This window comes from Chiloscyllium plagiosum, chromosome 41, assembly GCF_004010195.1.
Source record: "Chiloscyllium plagiosum isolate BGI_BamShark_2017 chromosome 41, ASM401019v2, whole genome shotgun sequence".
Lineage (NCBI taxonomy): Eukaryota > Metazoa > Chordata > Chondrichthyes > Orectolobiformes > Hemiscylliidae > Chiloscyllium > Chiloscyllium plagiosum.
The window spans coordinates 3,877,690-3,892,772 of NC_057750.1; the positions used below are offsets into that span (position 1 = coordinate 3,877,690).

General features: G+C 40.3%; 1 protein-coding gene across 5 annotated transcripts in view; it reads left to right on the plus strand.

Moving 5' to 3' along the window:
• The window catches only part of c41h19orf47 (chromosome 41 C19orf47 homolog), a 43,217-nt gene extending 28,461 nt beyond the window's left edge, over window positions 1-14,756 (plus strand). For 2 of the 5 annotated variants that reach the window (XM_043680763.1, XM_043680765.1), the window contains 4 exons: window positions 1,896-2,024; window positions 3,408-3,554; window positions 3,882-3,952; window positions 11,520-14,756. In XM_043680763.1, the coding sequence (XP_043536698.1) occupies window positions 1,896-2,024; window positions 3,408-3,554; window positions 3,882-3,952; window positions 11,520-12,059 (887 nt within the window). In that variant the 3' untranslated portion in view covers window positions 12,060-14,756. The remainder of the gene's footprint in view (window positions 1-1,895; window positions 2,025-3,407; window positions 3,555-3,881; window positions 3,953-11,519) is intronic. The other 3 variants (XM_043680764.1, XM_043680766.1, XM_043680768.1) reach the window with 3 other exon arrangements.
• The last annotated feature ends 327 nt before the right edge of the window (window positions 14,757-15,083 follow it).

The window sequence follows — 15,083 nt, forward strand, 5'->3', positions numbered from 1 at the left end:
AAAAGGCTTTGTTTAACTGTTCATATTCTATTCGGTGCACATTGTAATTTCAAACTCTTGGAATACACGAACTTGTGAATAATAATTTTGTTAGATGTTGATGCTTAATAATAGAGTTGTAAGAGTTATAAATGGGTTTTGCTGAGAATAAAACTTGAATGAAGTTTGAGAGGGCTCCTTTAGGTTATAATGTTCTCTCCATCTCTGAAACTAAAGAATAGCCCCAATATTTATTTTAATCTTTCTGTAGAAATGATTATTTTATTGCCAGTATTGTATAAGATTCCTCACTTTGTGCTTCTCATGCTCGGGTCACTGTCTCACAATGTCTGTTCACTCCATTGACATGGTCAGTGAGGAGAAAGTGAGGTCTGCAGATGCTGGAGACCAGAGCCGAAAATGTGTCGCTGGAAAAGCGCAGCAGGCCAGGCAGCATCCAGGGAACAGGAGAATCGACGTTTCGGGCATAAGCCCTTCTTCAGGAATGAGGAAAGTTTGTCCAGCAGGCTAAGATAAACTCCCCCCTCACCTCCCTCCAAGGCCCCAAAGGAAACTTCCATATCCGCCACAGATTCACCTGTACCTCCACACATATCATCTATTGCATCCTCTGTACCCGATGTGGCCTCCTCTATATTGGGGCGACAGGCCGCCTACTTGCGGAGCGTTTCAGAGAACACCTCTGGGACACCCGGACCAACCAACCCAACCACCCTGTAGCTCAACATTTCAATTCCCCCTCCGACTCCACCAAGGATATGCAGGTCTTTGGACTCCTCCATCGTCAGATCACAGCGAAACGACGGTTGGAGGAAGAATGCCTCATCTTCCGGCTAGGAATCCTCCAACCACAAGGGATGAACTCGGATTTCACCAGTTTCCTCATTTCCCCTCCCCCCAGCCTGTCTCAGTCAAATCCATCAAATTCAGCACCGCCTCCCTAACCTGCAATCTTCTTCCCGACCTCTCCGCCCCCACCCCAATCTGTCCTATCACCCTCACCTTGACCTCTTTCCACCGATCACATTTCCGACGCCCCTCCCCCAAGTCCCTCCTCCCTATCTTTTATCTTAGCCTGCTGGACAAACTTTCCTCATTCCTGAAGAAGGGCTTATGCCCGAAACGTCGATTCTCCTGTTCCATGGTCAGTGAGGAGTTTACCTCCATATTTAGTCTTCACCTTATTGAGTTGCTGTAACGCCTCGCAACTGAGTGTGAAATGTGCATCTGCAACCAGTAGCTCAGGTTATTGCAGCTTGTGTGGCTATGAGAAGCTGCTGTGGTTTACTGTGTAACCACATTACTTGGCCCAGCTCTGTTCCCAGTTAGCCTGAGACCCTAATGTTGCAGTTTACTATGGAGCCAATTTGGGTCATGCAAGGATGATTGTGTTACACACAAAGAGGAAAATTTGCCTTGAGCATCTCTCTCAAACTGTAATAATGATATTTCAATACAAACATCCAACAAAGTCTTGTGAGCCAATTAGTTTGTAGACTGGCTGGGGGCTCCTTCAAATATAGTATGCTCCACATACTACTAATTTTCCATTTAAACCTAACCACCAGCTATTGAAACCTCAGAGGTGGGGCAAGGGCCAATGGTGCTTGTTAGTCTCTGGTGAATCTTAATCCAACACTGCTGCAGGAAGAATGCCTGTGAACAGACCATGCATCAATGAAAAACAGAAGTTCTTTGTTCTTTACGACATTTTTGGAGTGATTTTAAAGTAGGATGTTTGGTTCCTTCCATTAAATTAAATTTAGTTTATATGAAACAAGCTACATGGGCATTGACTCCCTATCAAAGGTTGTTTCTACTCCTGTAACTAAATTAATTGTATATGGGTGTGTGCTATACGCATGTGTCCTCTCTTATTTTCTTCCCTGATTCAGCTGCCTCTAGAATGATTGCTAACAGTTTGAGCAGAGAGTCCCCACCTTCTACCCCTGTCCGGAGACCTGAAACAAGCACTTCCAAGATATCCGTCACTGTGGCCAACAAACTCGCCACAAAGAAAGCAGGTATGAAAGGGAAATGAGACCTTTTGAAAATTGGTCACCATTTTCCTGTTACCTTAAAGCATGAAGCTTTTGAGGTCGTGCACCCAAAGTAATGCATGCTTAGAGTTTGTTTATTTGCATTTCTTTCAACAACTCCCAAGGCTTTAGATTCTTTCTGCATTCCCTGATGAATACACGTTATAAAATTTGATGAGCTAAGGCAGAAAATAAATCCTACTGTAATGGATGATCATCCTCACCATTGTCTTCCTTTGCTTTCTAAGGGTACGCAGAGGTGAGAGGATTTGGGTCCAAGCTGTTGTTATATGGGTTCAGGCAGCTCTGTAGTACCTCAGCTTATCTGAACCCAAAACAATGATTGTCAATGGCTTATTTGAGTGAGAGAGGGGACCATTCACAGCTAAACCCAATTCTACCTTCACCTGTACCCAGATGCAACTGCTTCCCAACAAGTGTCATGGGGTAGCAAAAAAGGTTTGGGAACTATGGCAACTCCTTTTCTGCTCCAGACTAGAATACTGAGGAATAACCATGATATCCCAGCTACCATCCCTGGTCCTGTCAGCTTTCTGAAGGTCACTGATCAGGCCAACTGAATGGTGAGTTTATCTTTAGGAGTCTCTAGAAAGAAATTGTTAATTGCAAGGGAAGGATATGATAACAATGTACAGTCCTCTCTTCCCCATCCCACAGTTCGTTCAGTGTGTAATTGACAGGTACAAGTGTGAGATTGGATTTAGATTCCCAGTTTATTATGCCATCTGCTGTATTTTCAGGCTGCATGTTTGCTTGGCCTTAAAGTGAAACTTTGTAAAACGTAACTTTGGCAAATTGATGGAGTAATAGTTCCTTAATGTAGGCAGAATCCAGTGAAACATAGGCAAGAAATCTCCAATTTGACTTGCAGGAAAATTCTAAATATTGCTTTCTAACCTCCCCCTGAAGAATTTTGCCCAGTGGAATATTTTTTCTCTCTCTACACTGCTTGGGAACAATGGAATGGGCCACGCTGTCAGCTTGTGTATTGTGCATGTGGTTGGAGAGGTCACTGACTCAAACAGGGGTATTGTGTCATGACAAAAAAGCAATGGTGACCATCACATTTATTGACATTGCCTTTGAGTTACCAGTTACAGTTTATTGCTAATTTAGATTTGCCTTTGCTCTGAAAAATGCAAATTATTCAATTTTATTTCGGCAAAGTAAATACAAATGACAATTAGTGTTAAAAATTGAATGATTAGATCATTTGAATTCTTGCATCAACTTCGAATTAACAATAAACTGTAGTAGAGTTTGAGAGGCAGGGAGCCTTAAAAGTTTCTAAGATGTTGTTTAAGGCTTCTGTATACCTTAAAATGACCATGAATGTTCATTGTTCAGTTCTCTCTAGACCAGCTGATCCAGGTCCCGAAACCTCTGCAAAGCGACGTCGTGTGACTGCAGAAATGGAAGGTAAATACATAATCAATATGCCAAAAGGAACAACTGCAAAAACTAAGAAAATCCTGGAACAGCAAGCCTCGAAAGGTAAAGTGATCACACAGTGCTTACTGTTCAGTGACTGCTGCATGCTAAGACAGCAAGTATTCCTTATGTTGTAATGCAGACTGAGCCTGTCAATATCTTAAACTACTAAACAGGGCTGCCAATTTTTGTTCCAACCCTAATATTACTGATTTTTATACTCTGGAGACTTGCAGCTGTTATTTTAGGCACTAGAAAGGTTCAAATTCTCAAGATACTAATTCTTCTAATTGAAACAAAATCCTAACCTTCAGGATTTCCCTGTCCTATGTTTAGAGGTGACTGATCTGATGCCAGTATTGTAAATGTTTGCTCTTGTTCTAACTCCAGGTTTGCCAAGATTGTCTGTTTTTGATAGACTTGGTGCAGAGGCAAAAGCAGACACCACAACTGGGAACAAGGTGAGGCCTGAATGAGATGTAGCTTATTCTTTGTAAAAAGCAGATTGCTTGTTTCTTTGGTGAGCGAGTCAGATAGCATTTGAAACCTCGACATCAAGTTCAAATCGCACCACTGCTAGTTGAAAATTTGCATTGCTAGCACCAGCAGAAAAATGACCTTACTGGTTCATTAAACACCTTTGAGAAAGTAAACCAATCCTTCTGTTCCGTCTCATCCACGTATGATTGAGCTTCCATGCTGTGTACTTGATTTCTAAAACAGTGATGGTGAGCATGAAAACTACTATTGATGTAAAGCTCATGTGCTTGGAGAAAGGATATCTGCCATCCTTATCTAGTCTGGTCTACATGTGACTCCAGAACCACAGCAATGTGGGGTTGACCCTTAACTGCCCTTTGAAAAGATTTAACAAGTTACACAGTTCAGGGGCAATTAGGGATAGACAACAAATACAGGCGTTGCCAGTGACACCTGCACCTCATAACAGAATAAAGAGAAAAGGAGGACAACTATCTACTATCGAGACATTTATAAGCAGAGGAACTGGCAAATACCAACCAGCATGTGAGCCTGTTCTGTCATTTAATGCGATCGTAACTGATCTGGAGCAATCTACCGTGTGTCCATACTTTTTTTTTTAAACATTTTTTTAATATCAAAAATCTATCTATCTCCAGTTTGAAATGCTATTTAAAGTGATCTTGTCAGTGTCATGTCTTGATATGGTCATGGTGGCATAGTGGTTATTCTGCTGGACTAGTAATCGTGAGAAATTAGTTCAAGTCCTATGATAATATGATTAACTCAAAACTGCCCTTTGAAATGGCCTAATATTGTATTCAAGAATATGGTTTACCAATTCTCAAGGGATTAGGGATGGTGAATCAAACATAACTTCCTCGCTTTTGTGATGTAAGGAGTCATCAACAGCGTCATCAAGCAAACCATGCCCAAAAATAGCCTGCTCATCAATGATTAATTTGGGTTTGGTCAGGACCACTGAGACCAAGAATTGAACCCTTGATAAGGTAGTAAGTGCCCCAAAATTTAGGTGTAATTCATGTGTTATATTTAAACAATATTAAAAATCTAAAACAAAATCATGATGGTAAATTAGATGTATTTTCAAAACCAAGATTTCACATTCATATTATGAGTGTTTATCAAATCTAAACTTCGTAAATTAATGAAGGTTTAACTGAAGGAATAAACAGCTGAATCTCTTGATGTTTTCCAAAGTTGAGGAAATCCAAATAGAACAGAATTCTATTTTAAATGAATACATTTGTGTGTATGATTTCCGATAATTTAAATCCCAGCTGCCTTTATTCACTTCATACTGAACCCTACTCGCCCACCAACGCATTCTTAATGAGCTGTAATGTCTTTGTTTTTAAAATGATTACTTTTGCAGTTTAATCCTTTCATGGCTTCATTTCTCCCTACCTCTAACATCTTTCTCCCTCCCTGAACGCTTTAACTCTCACATACCTCCCTGTTTTGCCACTTTATAAAACATTAATTTGACTCATCTCGAATGCTATTTTCAATTCTGGGCACCAAACTTTAGGAAGATGCGAAAGCATTAGAAAGGGTGCAGTAGATTTGGGACTAGAAATCTCTATAGAAACGTGGAATGATATTTGGGAAAACGCTAGAAGAATTACTATCTGTAACAGAACCCAGGCTATCCAGCTGAAGATACTTCATAGGGCCCATATAGCACCAGTTCGACTGGCAAAATTTAAGGCAGGAACATCTCCAATGTGTCCCAAATGCAAAATAGAGGTGGGCACTCTTGTACATTGCCTATGGACCTGTCATAAGATTCGTAGATATTGGACTAAAGTAGCAAGTACGCTGACAGAAATTTTAGGAACGGAAATTAAAGTGGACCCTGTATCTCTCCTTTTGGGCTTTTCGAACTTTCCCTCCCTGGACATGTATGGGAAGAGACTATTTACTATTCTTTCTTTCTGTGCAAGGAAAAATATTTTGGTGAACTGGGTGGCTGAGAGCCCCCCTGGACTTTCAAATTGGCACAGATTAATTATGGAATGTATTCCCCTTGACTTCCTTACAAATATGGTGCACCCGAAAGACCGAATTATTTTATAAAATATGGCAGCCCTTCTTGAATTACATAAATACAAATATTTCGGTTATCCTAACAAGGGCTTTTATTTAATTGAGATTACAAACCTGGCTGGTCCGGGGCCCCTTAGGAGAGGAATCCCACACGAATACGGGTTTTATTGCATCTGATGTTAATACATTCCGAGCATGTAAGAGACTTAAATATACACTCTGGTTAGTTGTAGGTTAGATTAGTAGATAGTTGAGTTTTGTTTTTTTTTCTTTTTCGGTATTTTTTTTTTCTTTTCTCTTGTTAAATTTTGGCTATTGTATATTTGATTTAATTGTATATCAATGTTTATATTTGAGAGTTTTGTTTATTTTTGTAAACTTGTAAAAATGTTAAATTTCTAATAAAAATATCTATAAAAAAAAAGGGTGCAGTAAAGCTTCACAAGTCTGAGGCTTCCGTTGCAGGAATATATGGTGGGCGGCACGGTGGCACAGTGGTTAGCACTGCTGCCTCACAGCGCCAGAGACCCGGGTTCATTTCCCGCCTCAGGCGACTGACTGTGTGGAGTTTGCACATTCTCCCCGTGTCTGCGTGGGTTTCCTCCGAGTGCTCCGGTTTCCTCCCACAGTCCAAAGATGTGCAGGGCCAGGTGAATTGGCCATACTAAATTGCCCGTAGTGTTAGGTAAAGGGTAAATGTAGGGGTATGGGTGGGTTTCGCTTCGGCGGGTCGGTGTGGACTTGTTGGGCCGAAGGGCCTGTTTCCACACTGTAATGTAATGTAATGTAATGTAAATATCAGATAAGCTGGGACTATTCTGCTTCGAAAAGAGAAGGTTGAGGGGCTATTTGTTAGAGGTGTTCAGAATCACCGAGGTCTAGACAGAGTAGAGGAGAGAGAAACTGATAGAAGGGTGGAGAACCAGAGGACACTGATTTAAACAATTGGCAAAAATAGTGCCAGAGACAGCGTGAGGATAATTTTTTTTACAAAGCAGGTGATTAGTATTTGAAATGTACTTCCTGAGTGTGCGTTGGTGTTAGATTACTGTACTCATGTCTCTGCTTCTGGGCACATAAGTCACAGGAGGCAATTATCTAATAGTATTATTGTTGGACTGTTAATCCAGAGACTCAGGTAATGTTCTGGGGTCCTAGGTTTGTGTCCTACCATGGCAGATGTTTGAATTTGAATTCAATAAGTATCTGGATTAAGTGTCTCATGATGACCATGAATTAATTGTTGATTGTTGGGAAAAACCCATCCTGTTCACTACTATCCTTTAGGGAAGGAGACTGCCATCCTTAACTGGTCTGGCCTACATATGATTCCAGACCCACAGCAATGTGGTTGACCCCTAACTACCCTTGGGGTAATTGGCGATGGGCAATAAATGCTGACCTCGTCAGCGAAGGCCCCTCCCCCCCCCCCCAGTCCTATGAATGATTTTTTTTTAAAAGCCTTGCAAATTCTCTCACTGGTGCCCCAACCTTCCTCTCCTCTGTTGTGAGCCTCTTTGAAATACACTGATTGTGGCCAAGCCTTTGGTAACCTCTATCCCCAGTTGACTCAGCATCCATTTTCTCCTTCTGATGCTTTTGACATACCTGGGGATGTTTTTCTAAAGAGAGAATGGCTTGCATACAGCAACTTCAGGACACTCCAGAATTTACATCAAAAGTTGCACCAGAATTTATTTTGAGAGTGTAGTGACTGTTGTAAAATGGGAATCATGGTCGCTAATTTGTGCACAGCAAGCTCCCACAACAGCAATATGTCAATGACCAGATAATCACTTTCTTGTGGTGTTGATTGATGCTACTTCAATCTATGTATAAATCGAAATAGAATGCTGGAAACTCACAGCTGGTGGATCAGCATCTGTTCAGAGTGAAACTGAACTAACATTTCAGGGCAAAGACTTTTCATCAGAACTGGCAGAAGTTGTAAATTTGATTATTTATATACACTTAAAAGGACTGTGGAGGTGAGATGGGAAAAAATAATAACGGTCTGGGGTAGCATGAAGCAAAAGTGTGATTAAATTATTAAAGGAGTAATGGCGAAAGGCAAGCTATGTGGAGTGTTGTTAAAGACTAAAGACAGTTTTCCAGTGGATTTGTCAGTCATTAAACAACAAAGTTACAGACAGAATGTGCTCATAGATAGAGTTTGTTCTTGTGTCCAGACTTTGGGAGAAAGGAGTCGAGAAGCTTCCCTTCAAGGTAGGAATGTTAAAGAGTGATTTGAGGGGTAACCACCTTCTCTCTTGGTACTGTAATGTGGAAGTGCTGGTGTTGGACTGGGATAGACAAAGATAAAAATCACACATAACCAGGTTATAGTCCAACAGGTCTATTTGGAAGTATAACCTGGTGGTGTGTGATTTTTAACTTCATGGTACTGTGACCACAGTTTTAACAAAACACACTGTGTGGCATTTCCAGGAGGAAGGAGACCCATAAGTTATGGGAGAAACCAAAGTAACCAAATTAGTGTAACAAAGTTTCACCAGACTGATGCTTGGGGTAGCACAATGTGTCATTGAGGAGAGATCAGTTTGACTGTGTCTGTATTAACTGGAGTTTAGAAGAATGAATGGGATCACTTAAAATTTAGGTAGGGCTGGATAGACTGGATGTAGGGGTGATGCTCCCCTTGCTGGGGAGTCTAGAACAAGGGGTGGTAGATCATTTAGGGCTTATAGGAGAACTTTCTTCACTCTGAGAGTGGTGACTGTGGTGAATTCGCAACCACATTAGATAGTGGAGACCAAGTCACTGAATAAATTTAAGAGAAATATATATAGATTTCTAGACAGTAAAGGGAAATGGAAAGAGCAGGATTATGTCATTCAGATAGAGGATTACATGCCGAATGGTGGGAACTGGCTCGATGGACTGAGTGGCCTACTCTGGTTTATATTCTCTGTTTTGAAGTGAGTTTCTTATGAGCAAAGCAAGGACTTCTGAGTGCAAGTGTGTAACAGACATGAAAGAGTAGGAGGATAGAATTTATTTCACAGCTGGAGTACTGTAACTGCAAAGCCTGGGCTAATTAATTATAGTTACTAAGTCGTAAATCACATCAGAATTCAAATTGGTTAACAGTACAAAAGCATTCTCCATTGTTTTTTTCTGGTTGCTTCACACTGGGCGATAATGTTTCTTTTCTTCCAACCGAAATACAAAATAATTTCTCAGTCATCAGCTGCATTAATTTTATGGGTAGTTGACTGAAGAATCAGTTAGGTTAAAGCATACTGGTGTTGGATCGTGGTGGAGCATTCATTGGACTGTTTTAGATGGAATAGAATAACCTTTATTGTCACACATACGCAGTGAGTACAGTGAAAAGTTTATGTCGCCAATTACAGCATCAACTTGGATACAAAAGTACCTAGGCACAGCTTCTTCAGTTACCAACATTTTAGACGCTACAGAAATAAAATGTCCAGCAATACAGAAATAAAGTTAAGAACAGCAGACCATGCTGGCACCTAGCTTCCACTCCACACCAGGTGCTGAGATCCTTTTGTTTCTCACTGATTACACCAAGTCGGATGGTATATATGAGATGAAGAAAAATTACTTCAATCAAAGGGTTGTGAAGTTTTGGAATTGTCTGCCCCTGAAGACTGTGGCTACTCCCATTGTTGAATATATTTAACCCCGGGATCAATAGGTTTTTGGTTTCTCAGAGTATCAAGGAATATGGAAAGTGAGTGGGAAATTGGAGTTGAAGCTCAAGATCAGCCATGAACCGATTAAATGGTGGAGTAAACTTGACAGGCCATGTGGTCTACTCCTACACCTGTTCGTATATTTTGTGTTTTTGTATAAATGAAATGTTACTGTTTGGTGTATCTGCAAATGGGAAACAGATAATACTGGAAATGCACAGCTAATCAATCATTTTCCACAAGTGAAAGACACAACAGCTTTAAGTGAAACCCTTTGTCTGAAATAGTAAGAATTCTTCTAAGGGTCAAACCTGAAACATCAGCTCCCTGTTTCCCTTTTGGGGCTGACCAACCAGTATTTTGAATTTGTTGGATAAACAGGACTACAACTGATTGATACGACTGGTCCGATTATTCAAGGCAGCTACTGGGTGACTTTAAAATTAATTGAGAAGTATGTTTGCATTGCATTTTATGTTTTAGGGACCTCACTCATGAAATGTGGCTTTTGGCTGGTCAGGTTTTTGTCCTTGAAGGTATTTGTGCAAATTTTGGGAGTAGTTTTTATTTTGTTATTCACCAGAAGCTATATGTCTTCAGTTTCTGGGTGAATGTTCTCTTTATTAATGCACTGTCTGCTTTATGCAATCTCTCCTGTACTTATAAGTGTGTAATATATACATTATTTTAAATAAACTGTGCTCTGTAACAAAAGCAAAATGATAGAGAAATTATTCACATTCCATGTTCTTCTAATGTTGTCAGGTTTGCCCCTTTAAATTACCAGTTTATAATGAGATTGGGACAACCCTTCAAATGTCTGCCGACCTATCCAGTACACTATGGCATTTCATCATAAATTCAAAGCAATGTGCATCTGACAAGGAATAAAGCAGAATATAACACAGGTTAGGATGATGGGGCTGGAATGGTGGACACTAGTGTATGTGCACAGTGTGCCTCTATATATCAGTTACTGATTGACCTCTCAATCCATTAAGCACAAACCATTATTAAAAATGATCCAATAAAAAATGGTTTAATAACTTTTTTTAACTAACAAGAATCCCACAAACCATTTTCTTTGAAATTGCTGTCTATTGTAATATTATTTGTTCAAATTCCCATCTTATGCCATTCCATCCTTCCAGTGCCATTCTTTTCATCCCTCCCCTGTCATTCCATAGCAATCCTCCTTCCTATCCCCCTTTTCCAAAGCTGCCGTGTATTTTGAAGCAGTTTTGGAAAGTTGCTGCGGTGATAAAATGTGCTGCTGCCACTGTACATTGGTGGTGATGGGGATGAACGTTGGAAGTGGTTGAAGGGGTGCCAGTCAAGCAGTCAGCTTAGTCCTGGATGTGTTGAGCTTCTTGAATGTTCTTGGAGCTGCACGGACCCGGGAAAGTGGAGAATATTCCGTCACGCTCCTGACTTGTGCCTTGTAGATAGTGGACCAGCTTTGAAGAGTTAGGAAGTGAGTTATGTGCTACAGAATGCCCAATCCCTGACCTCCTCTTGTAGTCACAGCATTTAAGTGGCCAATCGTGTTCTGTTTCTGATCAGTGATATCCTCCAGAGCTGTTATTTGTTGGAATATTATTTCCTACTTTACCTGAACCTGTCACCATTTTGAATCCTTCCAGCAGATCATTTACTTTGCTCGAATGAAAAGAGCCCCAAACTCTTTGGTCTTTCACCTTATAGCTCGAAAATACGCAGTGGTATTAGTAGGTCATGACTGCACTTTAAATTAAGCAGCTGATTTATCTTTGCTGAAATTCTGCATCTCTTTTAGCCAACAGGAGTCTTCAGCCGTCTGGGTGAAGTTGTCAATCAAAAGAAAGAGAGCAGTGATGAGGATGATGCCGAGTCTGTGCTTCAGTATGCTGGAGTCTTGAAGAGAGCCCCAGCTGCAACTGCAAAGGAGAGCACAAAGCTCACACTAACAACCACGGAGAAAATCTTGGCTGCCAAAGCCAAGAATACAGTTACCACAATAAGGCGGTTGTCTCTCCCTAAAGCCAGCAGCAGGACAGTCCCAAGCAGTGAGCCCACAGCAGCAGCATCCACACTCAGATTGCAGTCAGCAGCTAAATCTAAGGTCAGTGTCAGACAGAGACTGGGGAGGCCTAGTGCCACAGAGGCAGACACACAGGACAACAAAGTCACCAGCACCAAAAGTCGAGGCAGCCCCGAGTTCACTGTCACCATCAAGAACACTGCACGGACTGCAGTTAGTACCAAAGTGACCAGCAGCACTGAAGGTCGCCTTGCTCAGATGGATTCCACAGGAACTGTCAGTGTATTTGAAAGGCTGGGGAAGAAGCTGAAATAGTGAGATCTCACCAAGGCACACACATTATTTTATTTTTATATGTATAAAAGGTGCCTCTTTTAGTCACGGATAAACACCACTTCTAACAATGACTGAAACACTGTGGTTTGAGTGATTCCTGAATACCTCTTTACAGCCAAACAACACGGGATTAAGTGATAACGTAACACAAGAGTCTGATTGAGACAGCACAGAATTTAAACTGGTTCAACAATATTGTTGTGGTACTTTAGGAATACCACTTTTTGTTGTTGTGGCGATGGGTAGGAGAGAGTTGAAGCTGGCCCCTTTAAGAATCTGCTAGATTTGATACAGATATTATAATCCCAGGTTACTGCTTCACATTGACGTAAGCTTACTGTCATACCAAGTCATTGCCACTGTGTGATAGTTTAGTGAAGTATATCTGATCACAGTCACAAAGTCAATGATCCCTTGGAGCATCTTAGATCTAATTGCTTTGTTTATGTTGGAGTTTTTTTTGTCCTCAATGGGTCTTTGTTGTGGTGGGGTATCTCAGCACTGAAGAACTGATGAATGCAAAACTTTTCAAAAAAACAGTTGCTTTCACAAAAGTATTTTATGCATTTCGAGTGTTTTATATCTATCCTATGTATGTGTGGACAGTTCCTTCCCAGCAGTTTGTTTTCCACAATTCCTAGAATATATAAAGTAATTTTAATTCTGTTCCTAATGCCATAATTTGAGTTGGTGTGGTGGTTTTGACCTGATAATTGGTTTAGCCAGTAAACCTGGCTAAAAGAAGTAAGTTTTTAAAAAAAAGTTTCTTGCTTTAGATCCAATGATATGGCCAGTATCCACCATTATTGCCCATGTACCTTCAAGCAAATGAAACAATATTAAAAATAATTTGGCAAACAGGATACGATATATCTGAACTAGCTGTGGCAGTAGTAATAAGCTCTCAACAATTGTACTCTGGTTATTTTGAGCCAGTCCAATTGCAGAAGATTATTATTCAGATCAGTACTGCCTGTGATGCAGTTTAGGTACAATGTGTACATTGTGTCGATGTCACCTTTCTTTGAGTTCTACTGTTTTCTTGAGTTTGGTTATTAATTGCTGAAATGCCAAAGCTCTGGTTTTTTGGAATGTTTCTAACTTTGGAGGAAATAACTGTTCCAATAACCATTATGGCTTTTCAATAGAATGGATGCATGTGGATATCATTATTAGCTTGCCTGTGTGCATTGGAATCATTTTCTTAGAATAAGTTGTGTAATTCCCTCGTTTTGGTCCCTGGTTGACTCCCAACTTAGCTTTTGCTGTTCAAAAATATCTTCTTAAAATCCAGATTGTGAACCATTTGTGTAGTTTTTTTTCTGTTTGTCTGAGGCTGACTTGACACCACTGTTTTGTTGTGCAGGGATCCATGCGATTTTGTTGTCAGTATGGCCATTTGATTTTTAACTTAAACCAGAAGCAACCTTGGAAAAACAGAGTTTCAGAATTTAAGAATAACCCCATTAATCCAGGGGATTTCACCTCAATGTACACCTTGTGCAAATACAAGAAGACTGATTATTGTAAGACCATAAGATATAGGAGAAGAATTAGGCTATTGAGTCTGCTCTACTTTTCGATCATCTCAACCCCAGTCTCATGCCTCCTTCCCCTTACTAATCAAGGACCTATCTATTTCTGTCTTAAATACACTCAATGACTTGGCCTCCACAGCGCTCTGCAACAATGTGTACCTCTGGCTGAAGAAATTCCTCCTCATCTCATGTCTAAAGGGTCATCCCTTCACTCTGAGGCTATGCCTTCAGGTCTGAGTCTCTCCTATGAGTGCAAACATCTTATTGCCCACTCTGTCTAGGGCTCTCAGTATACTGCAAGCTTCAGTTAGATCCCCTCATCCTTCTACACTCCATAAAGTAAAGACCCAGAGATTTATAGCATATCTCTTTCTTCACCAAATAGCTAATTGCTAACTGATGCTGTTGCTTGTTTGTTGTCACATTGACCATGACTTGTGTTCTTGACAAGTTGTCATTTCTCCACTTAAAATTTTCTGAATGCAAGCGCCTTAATATACTTTCATCCAAAGGAGTACACGATTACCATTAGCCAATTTCACCTAGCTTTATATCCATGCATACACAAAGCAGGAAGTCTGATGATGTAACAAAGTTGCCCTATTGGCTCATCACCTTCTACAATTTGCTGATTCATAATCATCATTTTGGAAGCCAAAGCTGAAACTTTTCTTTGGTCCTTCAGTTTTATCGGGTCTCTTCTAGAAGCCATTCGACAGCACTTTATTTGTACAGCGCTTCTCATAAACCAAGTCCCATCGTGCTTCACTGGAATGTTATCAGAAGTACATTGATACGGAGTTGCATTAGTTATTCAGGTACCTAACCAAAAGCTTTATTGAACAATTAGGTTTTAAGGAAGAGGAACGTAGACAGGTTTAAGGGAAGAATTCCTGAACTTAAAGGTCTAGACCGCTGAAGACACAGCTGCTACTGACGGTTAATGTGCACTTGCATATTCCTGTACACTTGGATCACTCCTTTTGTCAACTGCATGCAGTTTTAGTGAAGACTGCCAGGGTACATCTTCGTTTCAAGTACTTATTTTGTTTTGTTTTATTTCAAATGTGCAAACAATGCAAGTTGGCAAACTCTTGGAGCAATTAAAGAGAAGCTATTGAACTTTGTTTATTTTAAATTAAGCTTTGTTGGTTCCCAGCCTTCTGTTTGATACCTTTTCAGGAATCTGATTCAAAAGCACTTAAATATTGACTGTCTGTGAGAATCTCCTCGTGATTGCAAATGCCTGGAGATGGATGACCATAAACTACAGATTGAACTCTTTAATTGAAGTGATGAATTGTTCATGATTTAAAATGTGAGATTTAATTTTAACTGAAATTAAATCCTAATGTGCGAAATTTTAATTTCACAGGATTGAATTAGCCTAGAATAGCATTTTGTAGAATGACTTCCATTTCATCTCACTTGGGCATTCAGTGCCTGTGAGCCAAGGTGCACATAG